At 46.8% G+C, this 17,183-nt stretch overlaps 1 protein-coding gene across 1 annotated transcript in view; it reads left to right on the top strand.

The window, feature by feature from the left end:
* Positions 1-17,183, top strand: part of LOC119464032 (E3 ubiquitin-protein ligase UHRF1-like) — a 36,536-nt gene that overhangs the window by 17,851 nt on the left and 1,502 nt on the right. The window contains exons 9-11 of the mRNA XM_037724850.2: positions 13,921-14,025; positions 14,648-14,754; positions 17,010-17,019. Coding sequence (XP_037580778.1) covers positions 13,921-14,025; positions 14,648-14,754; positions 17,010-17,019 — 222 coding nt within the window. The remainder of the gene's footprint in view (positions 1-13,920; positions 14,026-14,647; positions 14,755-17,009; positions 17,020-17,183) is intronic.

Here is a 17,183-nt window from a genome sequence, read left to right as displayed (position 1 = left end):
GTATGATTGATCTGGGACTAATTTATGCCAAGTAAAAAAAAAAAGGCTTCCATTTTGTAGTAGAGTCCAGTCCCGCTACAACGAAATTCACGGGACACGCGAAAAATTTCGTTGTGGCGGAACTTCGTTGACGTGAAATTAGTGTTATATACATACGCCAAACGGCAAAGCTGCGAACAAAACTGAAACCATCGTCGGGGAAGTCCTAGCGATGGCATGGGGGCAAAGGTTGAGACGTACCGAAGGCAGTCAATAAAGTGTCAACTTCACGAGAGACTGCATTTTGCGCCGCTGTTACAGTAAAAGCTCGTTAATTCGAATTTCGCGGGGACGCCCAATGAGTTCGAATTAAACCGAAGTTCGAACTAACGAAATTCATTGAAAAAACAGCAGGAATTGAGACCGGGTTGTTGGAAAATCACTCAAAATATTTACTTGCGAAAATAATCTGTGATCACTGTGTTTCTCTTCTTTGAATGCGATCGCTATAGCCTTGTTTTCCAACGCGCGAACGTGGCAGAAAGCATCCTCTGCGTCTTCCTCGAAGCTGAAGAATAGACGCGCGACACGCATAGCCTCCATTAGTTCCAAAGCTGAGGGCCGCGTGGGTGCATCATCCTCTTCGTCATCCGCACCTACATCGACGACGGGCGCTTCTCCACCAGTCACCTGCGCGATGATATCATCGTCGGTGATTGTGCCGCAGACCGCTGCACAGCGATCTGCATCAACGTAGTCGTCGAAGGTCACATCCTCCAGCGCATCCCGCAATCCGGCAGGGATGACCACGGCCTCGCGCGCGTCGGGCTCGCAAGCTGTGCCCTCATTGGTCACACAAAAGCCACTGTGGCGGAAGCAATTGGCAACAGTTGTTGCCGTGACCTGATCCCAGGAACGCACCAACATATGCAAGGCCGTGAGCAGCGTCACATCGTAGCGACACGGCACCGAACGACTTCGTAGCTCTGACGTACACGAGGCCTAGCGACTGAATGTGCGGCACACAATGGACACGGAGACTACGCAGACACGTCCGGCACGAACCGCCACACGATGCGAAGAGCGAGCGCAATGACGACAGTGACGCCGCTGCGCTCGCGCCATCTATCGTTGAGCCTTGAAAGCTTGCGGCGGCCGTATAAAATACAGCCACGCAGCGGCGCGCAGTTCGAATTATCGATAGAGGAGCCGATGCGCGCGTGAACTAACGAGTTGGTTAACCCATAGACGCCTATATATTGTAGCCGGACCATGACCATCAGTTCGAATTAACCCGAAAGTTCGAATTAATGAGGTGCGAATTAACGAGCTTTCACTGTACAGCATTTTAACACGAAAGTGTTTTATGCCGGGGTCCACCAAGACTTCACTGACGTATTTCCGTCACGGAAATACGTCATAGAACATAATACAAAGAAAGAAACCAGAAGAAAAAGTTCCACAAACATGCAAAATTTGGAAATCGAACCCACGACCTCTCGGTCCGCGACGATAGATCGCCGAGCGTTTAACCCATTGCGCCACAAACGCATTTGCAGAGAGCTACACAGACGCGCCTTATATATCTAACACTCCTCCGTGTACCCGCGCTCTTGCTAGGTGGCGTTCTAGGTGGCGTTCACCGTACTCAGCACAGCGGAGCGTGGCCTCCGCAATTAGCTCTGAAAATGTTTCTGAAGTTGATCGCGGAGGCTGCAATTACGACGCTGCTGTACGCGCTGATTTGACTCGGTGACGATTCAGTTACGTGCTTTGTCTTGCGCGTTGTATTAGTGTGTCAGTTACGTGCTTCGTCTTTCGCGTTGTGCTAGCGTGTGCAGCGTAGTGCAGCTTCCATATGCACGACGGTTGCTCATGGTCATCGACGTTGGTAGTCGTGATGGACGAGACGTGCCACCAGGCGTCAGCGTGGGTGCATCAATGCCTAAGGGCGCTTTAGCCACAAAACACCAATAGACATTATATATCAATGTGCAATAAACATTACACTACTTCTGTGAAGACACGTTTCACTTTCGTGTTCTATACCGATTCCTATATAAGAGGGATCAACCACATTTTTTTTCGTACATTGCAGCCGACGCCTAACCCAACAGGCGTGCCCGGCCGATTGTGAAACAATTATTTTGCGGCACATGCACCGCCGCAATGAAGCGGTTTGAATTATCACAATTTCACTGCATATTTATGACAAAGTCAGTAAGCTTGACAAGCTTGCGCTTACCGGAAGTATTATTTCCAGAAGTCGGTCGGCCTGGGTTTCTTACGCTTCACGGCAAGCAAAGGCGTTACACGAGTCTCACAGTCAGTTAAAAAGAGCTATCGCAGTGTCATTGTCGTGGGCTCTGGTAACTTTTCTGATGATGACGCATTACTTTCAAAGCAGATGCCGGAGTCAGTGTGTCTAGCGAATTGTCATGTTTCCCAGACAACTAGACGTTGGCATCATGTTAACAACAGTAGCTGCAGCACGGCCATGGGCAACGTATCTTGAAAGCGATCTGCTACGTGCACAAAGTGCGCGCCCACGCAGGCCTCATCTTCAAAGCGATCTGCAATGTGGGCAGAGTGCAACTAGTGCTGGTAGAGTCGTGTGCACTGTGCTTTCGACATTTAGTTCGTGTTGAAGCGAGAGACGACACGGAGTTCGCTCGCTGCTATTGCCGCGCCTCCTCACTCCAGCGTGTTGACACCGAGTTTCCGCGATCATCGAGCGAGATGTGTTCATGGTTAGCTGTGCACGCGTGACACCGTGCTTGGTATTTTAATTAGTAAGCGAATGTTTACAAGTTAATACGCCCGATAAACCTACTATCCTTAGTTCGTGTAGTTGTCTACTAATCTGCTATTGCAATTGATGCTTTGCCTTGCGGGCGAAACTGCGAAATTTTTGCCTTACGTTTTGTCGCACCGACCATATGTGCCTCCTCCTCGAGAGACAGAAACATACGCTTCTTCGTTGGCCTAGCCATTTCGACCGGACACACACGGCAGAGAAAACGGCAGCGACAGCGATTCCCTGTCAAAAAAAGCATTTGACTCCAATTGAGAAATTTCCAATTGGTACCAATTGGAAAATTTCCAATCGTAAATTAGTACATAATTGGACCAATTAAACCAACTGGAACGTGACCAATTGGTTTTTGTTGGAGTGACCAATTGTACCAAATGGGTGCTAATTGGTTTGAAACCAGTTGGTTGGAATGACTGAGTTGCACCAATGGGCAATACCAACACACATATGTACCCCACAAAGCAAACCTAAATAGGATCCCAGCTGTCAGAAACAGGTTTGCTATAGCCTTAGTACGCATGCATCGCTATAACTCATTCCATTTTTCTTGAATGGGTTCATAAGCTGAAAGTATGATTTCCCAGTTCGTTACGTTCTAGCTAGTTTATTCCTATTGGTAGTCCAATTAGACTCAGTTGGGAATGTAAGGTGGGCCTAGCTGGTTCAAACTGGCAAGTCCAATTGGACTCAATTGGTTGCATGCCTGACTCAATCGTAACCAATTGGAGGTAAGGATTTCCCAATGGGCCCAGTTGATTCCAATTGGCAAGTCCAATCGGGCTCAATTTGTTTCACTTTGACTCAATCATAACCAGTTGGAACTAGGGATTTTCCAATCGGTTCCAGTTGGGTCCAGTTCATTTCAATTGGCAACTCCAATTGGTTTCTCCTGCGACCCAATCAAACCTGTTGGAAGTAAGGATTTTCCAATTAGTTCCTATTGGTCTCAGTTGATTCCTATTGGAAAAGCTAATTAGAGTCAATTGTTTTTTATTTACTGGGATGGGCTTCGAACCTACTGCGCATCTGCTACTTTCCATGTGGCGTCACTACCGCCGCTAGAGATTTCGCTCCGCACGAGCCACGTGTTCCCATCTTCACGCTTTCTTTGTGAATAATGAGCGACGCAATCGGTGGAAATGCTTCGTCTGCCACTGCTGCTAAACGAGCTGCTCGAGCAGAGGCTCAGCCTTGCCGCCGAGAGCACCCTGTTGTTCAGAATCAAAATCTTTGCCATAATATATCGCAAATTCAAAACACCTTAACAGCTGCGCTCAAAATTTGCATTAGGGAGTATTGTAATCATCGGTGAAATTTTTTCTTTTTTTTTCTTTTCAAGTATTTCACATTCCATTACCTTTTGGCACGGACACCCAATAGCCAGACTTCATCGTTATAACCGATAATGCGGATTGGGGGCAATGTAATAAGCGGGTTATTTCACCATAAAAAACGTACAAAAGTTGACAGTGCAGCAGCTTCTCATTGTTATAACTGATATATTGTTAAAACCGGTATCGTTATAAGTGGTTTCGACTGTATATGGCAAATGACGGTGCCACGAAGGTGTCCTAATTATCATGCATGTCCGAAAAATCGGGTGTCTGAAAAATTGGTCGTTGACTGTATGTCGAAAACTTGTTGCAGGAGCAGTGCACTCGGCGAAAACACTTTTGTAAGCTTTCACTGGGAATTTGTCCCCTTCTTCAGCCAGTTGAGGATAGCGTCTTCCGACTTTAAGGTCATGGACACGTCAAGGTCTGTGGTATCTCAAAACTAGTGTCGACATCTTTTTTTCACTGATCGAGATTGCTTTCAAGATACTACTACAGTGAAACCTCGTTACCATGAACACCACATTACTTCTCAGAAATCCCCTGCTGACTTCTTATAGCTTTAGTGTAAAGATATTTCAGTACTACGAACTTCAGAATATCGAACTTTTCAGAATAACGATCGTTATTCAGTTTCTGTGTCAACAACGCCTCAATACTACGAACTAATATTCAGAAATCTGGGGATTCTTAGATTTTCATGTATCCTTCATGGCAGCCGAAACAGTAGGCTAGCAGATGACGAGGTGCAGAAAGTGGATGCCGTGGCGCATGGGTTCGGGAAACCTGAGATGGCGCACAATAAAAAAGAAATGTAGGAGATAATTTTGTAATCATTTTTTTTTCTTGTGTGGTTTTGTGAGCGCATGCTCCGCCCAGAAAAGTGTCGCCTAGCAACAAAGGCGCGTCTCTTCCTTCTTTTGGCCGTCTTTCTGCGCACACTTCCTTTGTGCTTCTTTCAGCGGTCGTACTAGCTACGTGCGTGGAGAAATGTAACCTCCTTACTCGCGGGGATGCCACACGGTCACACTTCGCACTTTCTGGACGTTGTCGTTTACACGTGCTGGCACTTTGGAATAGTTTAGGTGTCTACCTCAAGTGAGACAATTGCGGTGTGCACGGCAAGGAATGTGAAAAACAAATCGACAACAAGAAACACAAGTGGCATTTTCTTGGATAGCTCAAATGGTGACAACTTATGAACTGATGGGTTGATGGGCGGAATGGTTAATTTTGGGGCTTTCACTATAATAACAACCTTTCAGACTAACAAATAATTTACCGCAGTCGCCTGAAGTTCGTTATATCAAGATTTCACTGTATAGCTTTGCCCTCAAGTGATAGGGTACTACCACCTATACCACTACCCATGCTTGTTACTTTCCACACAATGCAGGGAGCATTGGCGCCAACAAAAACACCAAATTGGGCGCTGATGCAAGGCACGCGTGGAATAGAGAAATATATACCTACAGTCGCCGACTGATAATTCAGAGACCAAGAATTCAGACATGCTTGGTTATTCAGACAGCTCTGTGGTACCGTCACAAGCCCCGTAGACTTAATGTATACGGACAGTGGAAATTTTGGACACCTTATAGCACCGTCATGGGATAATTCGAACTCCGACAGCACAACCGTGTGCTAATTTGGCCACCGAGTCGAGCAGAAATAGCAATATTTTCGTTTCGATGTCGTCAGCCACTATTCTGGCTAAAGGCACATGTATGTGCGTGTTTACAAACTTGGGACATATTCTGAGACAATCACTTTCAAAGTTACTTTTGCGATATTTCGTGTTGTTAGTCACGGGCAGCAGCATTTCCGCACTGTGATAAAACAGCATGCTTGGCAATGTGCCAAGATTGTCGTCTCTTGCAGACTGGATCCAATGCGTCTCGCGCTAGTCACGCGAGGTGACTTGCACGAGATCGTTCCCGAAAGGAACGATCTGAGAATACGGCACACCTTTCTTGGCCACTTGTGAAATAAATGTACTAATTTTCTGGCGAATACCATACTGTTCTGGTGACTGTACCACACTGCGTAAAATGCGTTTGCGTGCAATAGGATGTGCTGATAGGTGTACCCCCTAGTATCTCTGCTTGACACCGCACTCACCACGCCACGTTATGGCCTCCTAGATTTTGCCAATCTGGCGGCACATCTTGGAGGCCATCACCGGCTTGCCAATGAAGATGCTGTTCTGCTTCGGCGACCGCTCTCTGCCGTGTGGCACATGATTTGAAAGGTGCGTTCGCAAACAACTGTATGTAATTCAAGCATTTGCCCACTGGTGCCCACGGTAGTTTCAATTTATTATCTCCGTCCTCGTGGGTGCTGTAAAATTTCATTACATTGAAATCGTACAAAGACAGACTTCATTATATTCAGGTTAAAAATGCACGGTGTTCTATGGGCATGAACTTATCAAAAGTTAAATTCTTTGTTACTTCGAGAATTTCGTTATGCTGAAGCTCGTTATATTGAGGTTTAACTGTATAATGAATTATCGGACATACTTGCATAATGAATGCACTTTTCTTTTTTTCTGAAAAACCGAAGCAAACGTGTGGTAGATCATGCGGGATAAATATTATGGGAACTTTTTCGAAAGCAAATATTGAAAAGTAAGATGGTAATGATTTTATAAATGCATTAGATAACTTACCTTTGCAGTAAATATCATCATCATCAGCCTATTTTTATGTCCACTGCAGGACGAAGGCCTCTCCCTGTGATCTCCAATTACCCCTGTCTTGCGCTAGCGTATTCCAAGTTGCACCTGCAAATTTCCTAACTTCATCATCCCATCTGATTTTCTGCCGACCTCGACTGCGCTTCCCTTCTCTTGGTATCCATTCTGTAACCCTAATGGTCCACCGGTTATCCATCCTACGCATTACATGGCCTGCCCAGCTCCATTTCTTCCGCTTAATGTCAACTAGAATATCGTTTATCCCCATTTCTTCTCTGATCCACACCGCTCTCTTCCTGTCTCCTAAACGTTACTCCTAAGATTTTTCGTTCCATTGCTCTTTGTGCGGTCCTTAACTTGTTCTCGAGCTTCTTTGTTAACCTCCAAGTTTCTGCCCCATATATAGTAAAAATACATGCCCACTATTTGCAAACTGTGGCAGCATTCTTTATTGCACTTTACTCCGCATGGGAATCAGCAGACCTGTTGTCCAGGTCACTGGCTGCTTCTTCCACATCATGGTCCCACAACAGCTCATCCTCGCTGCTGTAAAGCGCATTTGCGATGCCAGCTTTTTTAAAGCTTTTTGCGATCACCTCAACTGGCAGGTGAGTGCTACGCATCCAAAATCCAGGAACTCAACAGTTTGATGGACGGCCTCTTAACCTTGTCGGTCGGCGTCAGGGCATGCCCTTTTTGGGCCATCCAGTATGTGTGCAGTAGAACCTCGTTGATAAGATCCCGTTACATACAATTTTTCGGCGCCAACTTTCGCGATCGAGAACACAAAAAATGAGCTAATTGAGCTACGCTTATATTTAACCGGTTCATACATTCCTGGAAAACACAATCTTTTGGCAACAATGCTCAGTAAATTGCCAAACTGCGATCGTATGATACGTTTTCTGCCCGCTAGATTGCATGGAAACAAGAAAATGTGCGAGGCGCGCGCAATCGTCAGTCGCTACCTGCCGCAGTAGCTTCACTGCAATACTTGCCCTGCCGTCTCATGTGAAAACGCCAGCGCACACTCATTTTCTTATTTTGGTACCAGTAAATCTCCTCCCGGGTCGTCGCACGCCGCGTTTACAGCTATCGCCACCAACCTTATTGCAATGAGCATCTTCACCTATCTTTTTCAGAGCGCATATATGGTGCCATTGCAATTGTACTGCATGCTTTTAATAGGTGATAAGCCAAATGTGCCGCCGTTCTCTGCTGTAGACTGTGATCGTATAGTACGTTTTTCAGCCGCTAGATCCCATGTAAATAAGAAAAGGCTGAGGCATGCGCGATCAAGAACAGTAGTCGCCCACCACATCAGCCTCCCCGTCCGCCCGTCTCACGTGAAAACGCCAGTGCACAATCAGTTTGTTCTCATACCAGCAAATCTCCTCACGGGTCGTTGCACACCGCGTTCACAGCTCTCGCCGCCAACCTCATTTTGATAAGCATCTTCACCTGTCTGTTTTACAGCACCTGGGGCGTAGTGCCGTTGGAAGCGTACTGCACGCTTATTCAGTCGATCCCAGATATATCGAACTCGAAGGGAATTGCGAGATAGTTATATACTATCGATAATTCGAAATATGAAATATGACTCTCTGAAGCTTATCTGAGATCTACGCACGTCTCTGACAGTTTCCCAAGATTTTCAAAACCCGGAACTTATCAATTTGCTTCTCCAACACCATGTCGACTGCACAAAAGTTGTTTATTTTTTGCTCATGAGCGTTGCAAGCTGCTCGTGCTGCAAGATGGTCTTTGCAATGCTAGCGCTATAAAAACCAGCGTTGCCCAGACACAAGACCGCGGTGCGCTTCGCGCGCATCGAAGTGCGTGTTGCATGTTTTTATTCAAGAAAAGGTAGAAATAGACGCATTGCGAAAGCAAACTAGCTAGGCACCGTGCTATCATCGGGACACTTGTACTGTGAATTGCATGTGAACGTGCCTAGCCGGGTGCTCGTTAAAATATGCACCATTTGAACGGTCGATCGTCATACATGAGCAACGAGCCGTGCGGGCTGTTGTGCCATGTTTCGGAACCGACTTTCTTTTGGAACCAGTCATCCTCACTTCTCCAGTGTCCTATAATGTTGCAGTTTTTCCTGAAAGGTGAAGCATCAATTGTGATAGCAAATTAAGTAAACAGCTGTACAAAGTGAGGATAGTAGTTTTATTGGCCATGTAAACTTGTAAACATTCGCTTATTAACTAAATTAACAAACATAGTGTCACGCGCACAAGCAAACATGAACACGTCTCCCTCGATAACAGCGGAAATTCGCTGTCAAAACGCTGGAGTGAGGAAGTGCAGCAGCAGCAGCGAGTGAATTGACCTTCATGCTACCTCTCACTTCAACGTGAGCTATATGGCGAGAACACAGCGCAAGGCGAACTCTCCCTGTCGCAGATCGCTTTCAAGATGGCCCACGCGTGGCCATGTCATACGCAGCAGCCACCGGAGTAGAGCGCCCCTCTCTCTCGATGCCTGGCGTGCTACAAAAGACGGCGTGCTTCCTCCCCGCTTTGCTCCCTTGTGTGTGCGAGATTTTGAGCCACTATCGTCGGCTCACCCTCACACGCTTTCACTCGCACATACAGCATACGGCTCGCACTGACGATGTTGTTGCCCTCTGACTTTATACGAACATCACGGCGACGGCAGAAATGCGTCTGGAGTCTCCATATACAGTAAAACCTCGGTGATACGAACCCGGCTGATACTAATTTCGGTGTGATACGAATTCGTAAAATTCCCCGGCCGAAATACATTGCACACAATACGAAAAAAATCGGCTGTTTCGAACGTGTTGCCGCGCCGCTGCGGATCATACGAACGCGTGAGCAACAGCGGCGGTGGCTGAGCCGGCAGGCGACTGGCACAGACAAGCCGGCACAGCGGGATCTGGGCGGGATCCATAGTCACCACGCAACCGACTACATCACGCGGCTGTGCGATCTCTCATTGGTCCCCACGTCGAGCGGACCGGACCACATCACAGCCTAGCCTATGCTTAGCGAGAATGTAGACGAGGACCGCTGCTGCAACGACAACCGAGGCACAGCCCTGATGGTCAAAACGCTCCCTGCGCTCGATGCGCTCAGGCATTCAGTGGCGTGCGAAAACATTCCCAAGATCACGTGCTCGCACTTATATGCCTTTGAGAAGGCGATCGTTGATGATTTGGGCAAGAAGAAAACGTCCCGTTGATACGTTTTTCAAGAAACCGCGAAAAAAAAGAGAGAAAAAAAAAAGCCGCAGTTTCACCCGAAAGGTGAAGCAACGGCAGCGCACCAGCAGCAGCGAGCGAATTGACCTTTGCGCAGCCTCTAGCTTCGACGCGAACTAAACGTCGAAGGCACAGCGCATACGAAGCTACTGGCACTAGGCACATTTTGTCAACATTGCAGATCGTTTTGACGATAAGGTCCGTGCGGGCGCGCACTTTGCGCACATTGCAGATCTCTTTCAGGATACGGCACCTGTGCGGGCTGCGTCGTATCTGCAACGTGCCGGTGGCTTGTTGCAACACATCGGTCGCTTGTTGCAATGTACAAGCTGGCTGCACCGCTAAATTTATGTGACCGCCACATTCAAACGCAATGTAACATGCAGGAACATTATAGATTGGTGAAGTATCACGGGGAACGCCCGGTAATTCGAACATACCGCGCACCTACAATGCTCTCAGCAGCGCGCCAAGTCACGTGGCGGCGCCTCCGACCGGCAAAAGCTTAGGTGAGACCCCTTAACACTGTGCGGAGAAAAAAAAAAGCACGGCGTCACGGCAAGGTCACCGTTTCTGCGTGGCGCCGGAACACACGTGTACATGCCGACGTCTCAGCCAACGCTGCAGCTGCAGCGCAGAGGGAAGCAACGACAAAGGCCCAGTCCGGCCAAGGCTCGCTTCCACGGCAGAAAATGAAACTTCAGGCAGCGGGCTAAGTTCGCGCCGGGCCGGCGGGAGCGGCGTGCACGCACGGAGACAGTCGAAGGTAAGGGGGCTACGAGGGTGTTGAGAGAGAAGGAGAGGGGAGCCACCGAAGCGACAGTTGCCGAGGCCAAATCCACTTCACTGCCGCCCTTTTCCCTCACCTGCAACGGTCCCCACGTGCGCCCATCGCCGTGTCGCCTCTTCCTCATCACAACCACAATCTCTCTGTCTCGCCGTGCCTGCACCGCCCGCTCCCTAAAGTTTCTTTTTCTGCCGTTATCGCGAAGCGAGCGTTGGCCGACGCGGGCAGTTTCGTGGCCATTCGCTCGATATGTGCTCGCGCCGTGATATTTCACGAATATTTCACGTTTATGAATATTTCAAAAATAAGTCCTTTTAATTCGAACAAATTTTTGGGCCCCTTCGAGTTCGAATTATCGAGATTCGGCTATGCGTGGAAGTCAATGGGATTTAGGTCGGGACCGCGAAAACGTGACGTAGCAGCCGGGAAAACGCAGCAACGAGGAAGGTATCAATGGGGTTCCACTATTAGAAATCTTTTCTGGTAAAAATAAATTCATTTTTCTTGATATTGTGTACGTTTTGATGATACGAATTTCGGGTGATACAAATATTTCACGCGACTCTGCGAGATTCGTATCACCGAGATTTTACTGTAATTGCTATCGCAATAAAAGTCCGCGGGTCTCTTGCGTCCCACTCTGCACTCCGATGCCTCGCGACCAGTACATACTCCCTTCGTTCTCAGCCCATCCCCTCCAGCCTCTGTGTCGGTGACTACCGACATCACACACACGCTGTTAGTTTTGAAAGTGCCGTTCAGATTATCAGAACATTCCAGGCCGTTCCCACTGGCATGTAACTGTGTGCATGAATGAGACGCATCCAGCGTGGACCCGCGAATCGCACAGCAACTAGTCTTGCATCCAGCAACTAGTCTTGCGTGCCATTGCCGCAATGGCTCTTTCCGCGAAGTGCAGATGTGGCGTGTTGGGGTCAGATTCATTTTGGCCGCTCGCGGAATCCTAAAATGCCGTTCACGGAAAGCTTTTGTCTGCAAGAAGACAAACCCGGCAGCGCAGCATCTCTAGTTCGGCATCCCATGCACGGCGCCACTCAGTGAAAAGATTGAGTGTCATCCACGCTTTCTTGTGGAATGCTTATCAGACTGGAAGGCTTTTCACATTCTTGAAGCAAAGTAGTGATCTGCTGCTCTTGCTGATAATGAACGGCTGCAGTTTGCATGAGCCATCGATATGCACAGTGAGCATGGCATTAAATGTCGGCATTAAATATTCATGCCGATGCAAGAAGTGATCGTGTATCCGTTGTTTGGACTCGGGGTAGCGTTTAGGCTGGTGATCCTTCAGGCAAAGGGATGAGTACGTCCGGGAGTAAGAGCGATAGAAAATAGGGTTTATTCTACATATATACAGTGGCTCCAAATATGGAAGCCCACTCCATGGGAGAGCACTTTGAGAAAGTCTCAGCTCACTACATGTCTGAGCACATATCGGAACACGTCAGGACACACCACTGCACGCAAGGTGTCTCCTTATAAAACATTCGTCCTCCCTAGTTGACCCGACTAGGGAATCGGATGACCTTGATGCGGCCAATCAGAGGGGTCGTATTGTTCACCGAACTTTTTAAGCTGTTCAGGTAGGGGTGTGTGAATATTCAACATTTCGAATGTGAATCGAGTATTATATATTAGGTATTCATATGGTAATTTAAAAACCATGTCCACTAGCAGCCAGTAAGCTCAAACTTTTTTTCAGCTTTAGCTGAAGTTACTTGAAATATAATTGTTAATCATGCATTTCACATTCCGCGATGTGTTGTGATGTGATGAAGTTTGGATGTTTTGAGTGTCCCGTCTGTGTATTGCCAGCAGTGCTAACAGCCCACAAATTCAGTTGAGAGCTGGTGATGATACACCAGGTTTTCCCATTATGCCTTTTAGTTGCACAAGTAAAATTTCAACTGCTTGATAGCCGCAGACCAGTATGAAATGCTTGATAAGACACTGTCACTGCTGTTAGCTGAGCAGCTGCACACATGTAATCTCTGACTCAATGTCTGTTGATAGATGGCAGTGAGGCTGACAGTGTCGAAACTTGCCCCTATAGTTTGTTGTTTATTCACAAAAAAAAAAAAAATATGGCGCTCAAAAAGTAGACATGTGGTACCATGTGGTATGCCATTTGCAACAGTGATATATTCACAACATGGTACATGTTGACTTTTTCCAAAAACAAACAATTGTGTGGTGTCCAAATTTTTGGTTGCAATTAATGATTATAGTACTTATGGAGCACATGGCAGTGCAGAATTAAAATAATCGAACAAGTCCGGAAAATTGGTCAGCTACACTACCCTTATTTGCTCAAGTTGACTTTAATAGTATTGCTAGACTTTCACTTGGTTTGTAAACAAGTATTTCTTGTAAGCACTCGCATCACTTTTTGAAATTGAGGTAATTTATAGAATTATGGAGTGACATTCTTCTGTTCTTCTTCTTTCTGGGGTTTTACGTGCCAAAACCAGTTATAGTTATGAGGCACGCCGTAGTGGAGGGCTCCGGATTAATTTTGACCACCTGGGTTTCTTATCGTGCACTACAACGCAAGCACATGGGCGTTTTTGCATTTTGCCTCCATCGAAATGCGGCCGCCAACATTCTTCTGATTATTGGTGATTAACGTATGGTGGGCAGTCTGTGGGACGGCAGGAAGAGTGGAGGAACAGGTGCAAAGGCCATGCCTGTAGAAGACGCAGACTCTTGTGCTGTGTAAGAAGCAGCAGGAGAACAAACAGAAGTACCATCAACAGGGTTTTTCATTCTTTGTACCTGTACTGTTTATACTCTTTGCTAAATGTATTGTGACAAGGGAATGAGCAGCAAGCGAGGCACCGGTGACGTACAGGTCACAAATGCCACTTTAATGCAACGCACAAGTTTATACAGCCGCATGTAGCGACAACTGCATCGGAGCAGCCAACAGTGCTGGTGCTGGCCATTCAGTCTCAAAGAGATGATTATGATGTCTTTGTGTTGTAAACAACAATCCATTGAAAGTTACTGTTTGTCATTCAGAAAGAACGATCATTCATTGGTTTTTGCCTGCAGGTGTCAGAATCTGGTTGCCATCGGCCACCTGTTGCAGGAATACATGGCAGGGAGTCAGATGGGGCTTACTCTATTGTTCTTTCAGGAGGCTATGAGGATGACCAGGTAACTTCTTTTATTGCATTCTTCATTCTTTTGTATAGTCTTAGTGAAAGCCCTTATAAAGTAAAAACTCATAAATTCAGATTTCACGGTTCCGGAAAAATGTCCGAATCAACCGAAGATTCAAATTATCAAATGTCTCAAGAAAACAAATAACAAATACTTCTACATCAACATGTTTTTATTTGCTGAAGGAGTCCGCAACCCTCATTTCTATTTTGCACAAATTCAGCGGGGAAGCTTCAGTTCTCGTGGTCTTGCAACTGATAAGTGCTCGCAATGCGGTGAGGGCCTCACGACTTCCCTGGCATTGTGGCAGCAATGCGAGATGCGCGTTTTCATCCAAAGTAGACGTGCTTTACTCTCGTGCGCACATCCCGATTATTTTATCACCACTGAGCTGGTCGTAAATGTCATTACTTTGATTACTGCTTCAGGTTGTGAGGCATTACCGTGGCATCTACAGTTGTATGTACAGCACCTGGTAATGTACTTATAGATGAACGCTGAACATGTCATTTTTATAATGCTTTTTGGTAATTGTACAAAGGGAAGCTGTTGTGGCTGCTATATTTGTACAGTATTCTAAGTGTATTCTAATTGGGCTGTCTGTATTGTTCCGCAGGACGATGGTGAGCAGTTCTTATACACAGGCAGCGGTGGCCGTGACCTGTCTGGAAACAAACGCACTGCAGAGCAGTCTTGTGACCAAAAGTTGACTCGCATGAACATGTAAGCTTCCTCTCGGACACTCTATTTTCTATAGCAGAGGAGTTTTTCAGCTTTGTTCCCCACGAAGTCCTCTGTCGAAAGCTGTATTGGAACTTGTCGTCACGGGCACATGGTTGAGTCTGTCATGGAGCTTCATAGAAGCAAACACCACTATAGGCTGCCTCAGCTGTGTACCAGTTTTGCTGCCATTGCTGTGGTGGGCCTTAGCAAAATTTTGCCAATGATTTAAAATTTGGATATCGTTTTGAATCTTTCCTGCCTTGTGCCTCTTTATTGCTTTCTTCACACTTATGCAGGGGTGGGACTCCTGCGCCAATTGCGCCATTTTGATACAAACGCAGATTTCTGCGCCAAACTGTGCCAAACACAGAAAATTGACCGAAATTGCGCCACGCTCCGTCAGAACCACTTCCGGATGTGTGCTCCGGCAGTGGCCGTGAACAGCGAAGTTTCCGAAAAAGAATGCGTCCGTTCACATTCCGCAGACCGCGCGACGGCGCCTCCCACATAATTTCTAGTGATTATCGCGCTCATAACACTGGACTTTTCGGCGGATCCGGCAAGTGGCCAGCGTTTGCGCAGCCACTCCCGGCTGTTGTCACTGCTGTCGGACCGGCCAGGGCGGCTGTACTTAGAGTGTACTAGACTACGCTTGAGTGGGCCGAGGGGGCACTCCCTAGCTGAGGACGCTGCGAGTGAACTAGATTTTAGGGAGGTGCGTGCTGCAGTGGGTTCAGTGGACGGGCGTCTCTGTCCCCAGGGCCAGTGTACCGTAAAAATATTCCAATCTATTTTTGTGCCCTTGTAGGCCAGGCCTGAGTCATATTAACATTTCGCGAAGGGCTAATGGCAGATTTAGAATAAAAAGTCGCAGTTTCGCCCGAAAGGCGAAGCATCGATTGCGATAGCAAATTAGTAGTCAGCTATACGAAGTAAGGATAGTTTTATCGGCTGTATAAACTTGTATACATTCGCTTACTAACTGAATTAACAAGCATGGTGTCACGCGCGCACAAGCAAACATGAACACATCTCACTCGATGACCGCACACACTCGCTGTCAAAATGCTGGAGTGAGAAAGTGCGGCGGCAGCAGCGAGCGAATTGACCTTCGTGCTGCCTCTTGCTTCAACGCGAATTAAGGGGCGAAAACACAGCACACACGAAGCTATGAGCACTCGCACTCTGTCCAAGATAGGGCTCGCGCTGTTTACAAGATAGGGCTCGCGCTGCGGCGCCATACGTGGCAGCCGTCGGAGAACGCCCCCTCCCTCTCCTCCCCCCACGGTGCCTTGCACACGACTGAAGACGGCGCGCTTCCTCCCCGCTTTCGTTCCTTGCGCGCAAGAGATTTTGAAGCCATCGTCGGCTCACCCTCCCAGTCTTTCACTCGCTCATACAGCATACGGCACGCGGCGTTGATGTTATTGCCCCTGGACTTATAAAGAACGTCACGACAACGGCAGATCCCTAGTAAAAAAAACAAAAAAACAATTGACTCCAATTAGCTTTTCCAATAAGAATCAACTGGGCCGAATAGGAACCAATTGGAAAATCCTTACTTCCAACCGGTTACGATTGGGTCAGAGGAAAAACCAATTGGAAATGCCAATTGAAATTTATTTATTTATTTATTTCAGTACCCTAAAGGCCCAAAGGGCATTACATAGGGGGGGATTTTTATATAATCATAATGTACAACAAAGTTGCAAATACAAATGAAAAAAAGCAAGATACAAAAAAGAACAAAGCAAAAAACTATAGAGATGGAGCGTTTGCAAATCAACGCAGGAAAGTACAAGCGACATCATCTTACAATCAAGAGGCATACTATATGAAATATCGACTTCATGCACATTGACGAGGTTAGGGTTGCTGCGTGTCGATTCTATCAAGATACATCAGCAATTCTGTCTTAAAGGACGATATATCAGTAAGGGTAACTATTTGTTCCGGCAGATCGTTCCACTCTTTTACTGACAATACAAATGGCGAGTTCTGATATTTCAGCGTTCTTGCGAAAATTGGTTCAACTTTATAACTATGATCTGTGCGTGAAGAGCTATGATGCGCCGGAAGAATATTCATAGTTGCAAAAACTGTATTGCTGTGATACATGGAGTGAAAAAATAACAAACGAGATATCCTGCGTCGTGTGTCAAGATTATGGAGATGAAGTTTTCGCTTCAACACCGTTACACTTTGATAAGATGAATATGAAGATAAAATGAACCTGGCTGCCTTGTTCTGCACAGATTCAAGCTGGTTTGAAATGTCAACGCTATTTGGATGCCATATTATAGAAGCTTATTCTAATGCTGACCTAATCAGCGTTGTGTAGGCATGCAGCTTCTTTTCGGCATTGGCAGCTGACAGACGGCGCTTTAAGAGACCTAGTTTCTTAAAGGCTTTACTTGTTATATGCTCTA

Source organism: Dermacentor silvarum, chromosome 9, assembly GCF_013339745.2.
Source record: "Dermacentor silvarum isolate Dsil-2018 chromosome 9, BIME_Dsil_1.4, whole genome shotgun sequence".
NCBI lineage: Eukaryota > Metazoa > Arthropoda > Arachnida > Ixodida > Ixodidae > Dermacentor > Dermacentor silvarum.
This window is presented reverse-complemented; position numbering and strand designations above follow the sequence as displayed.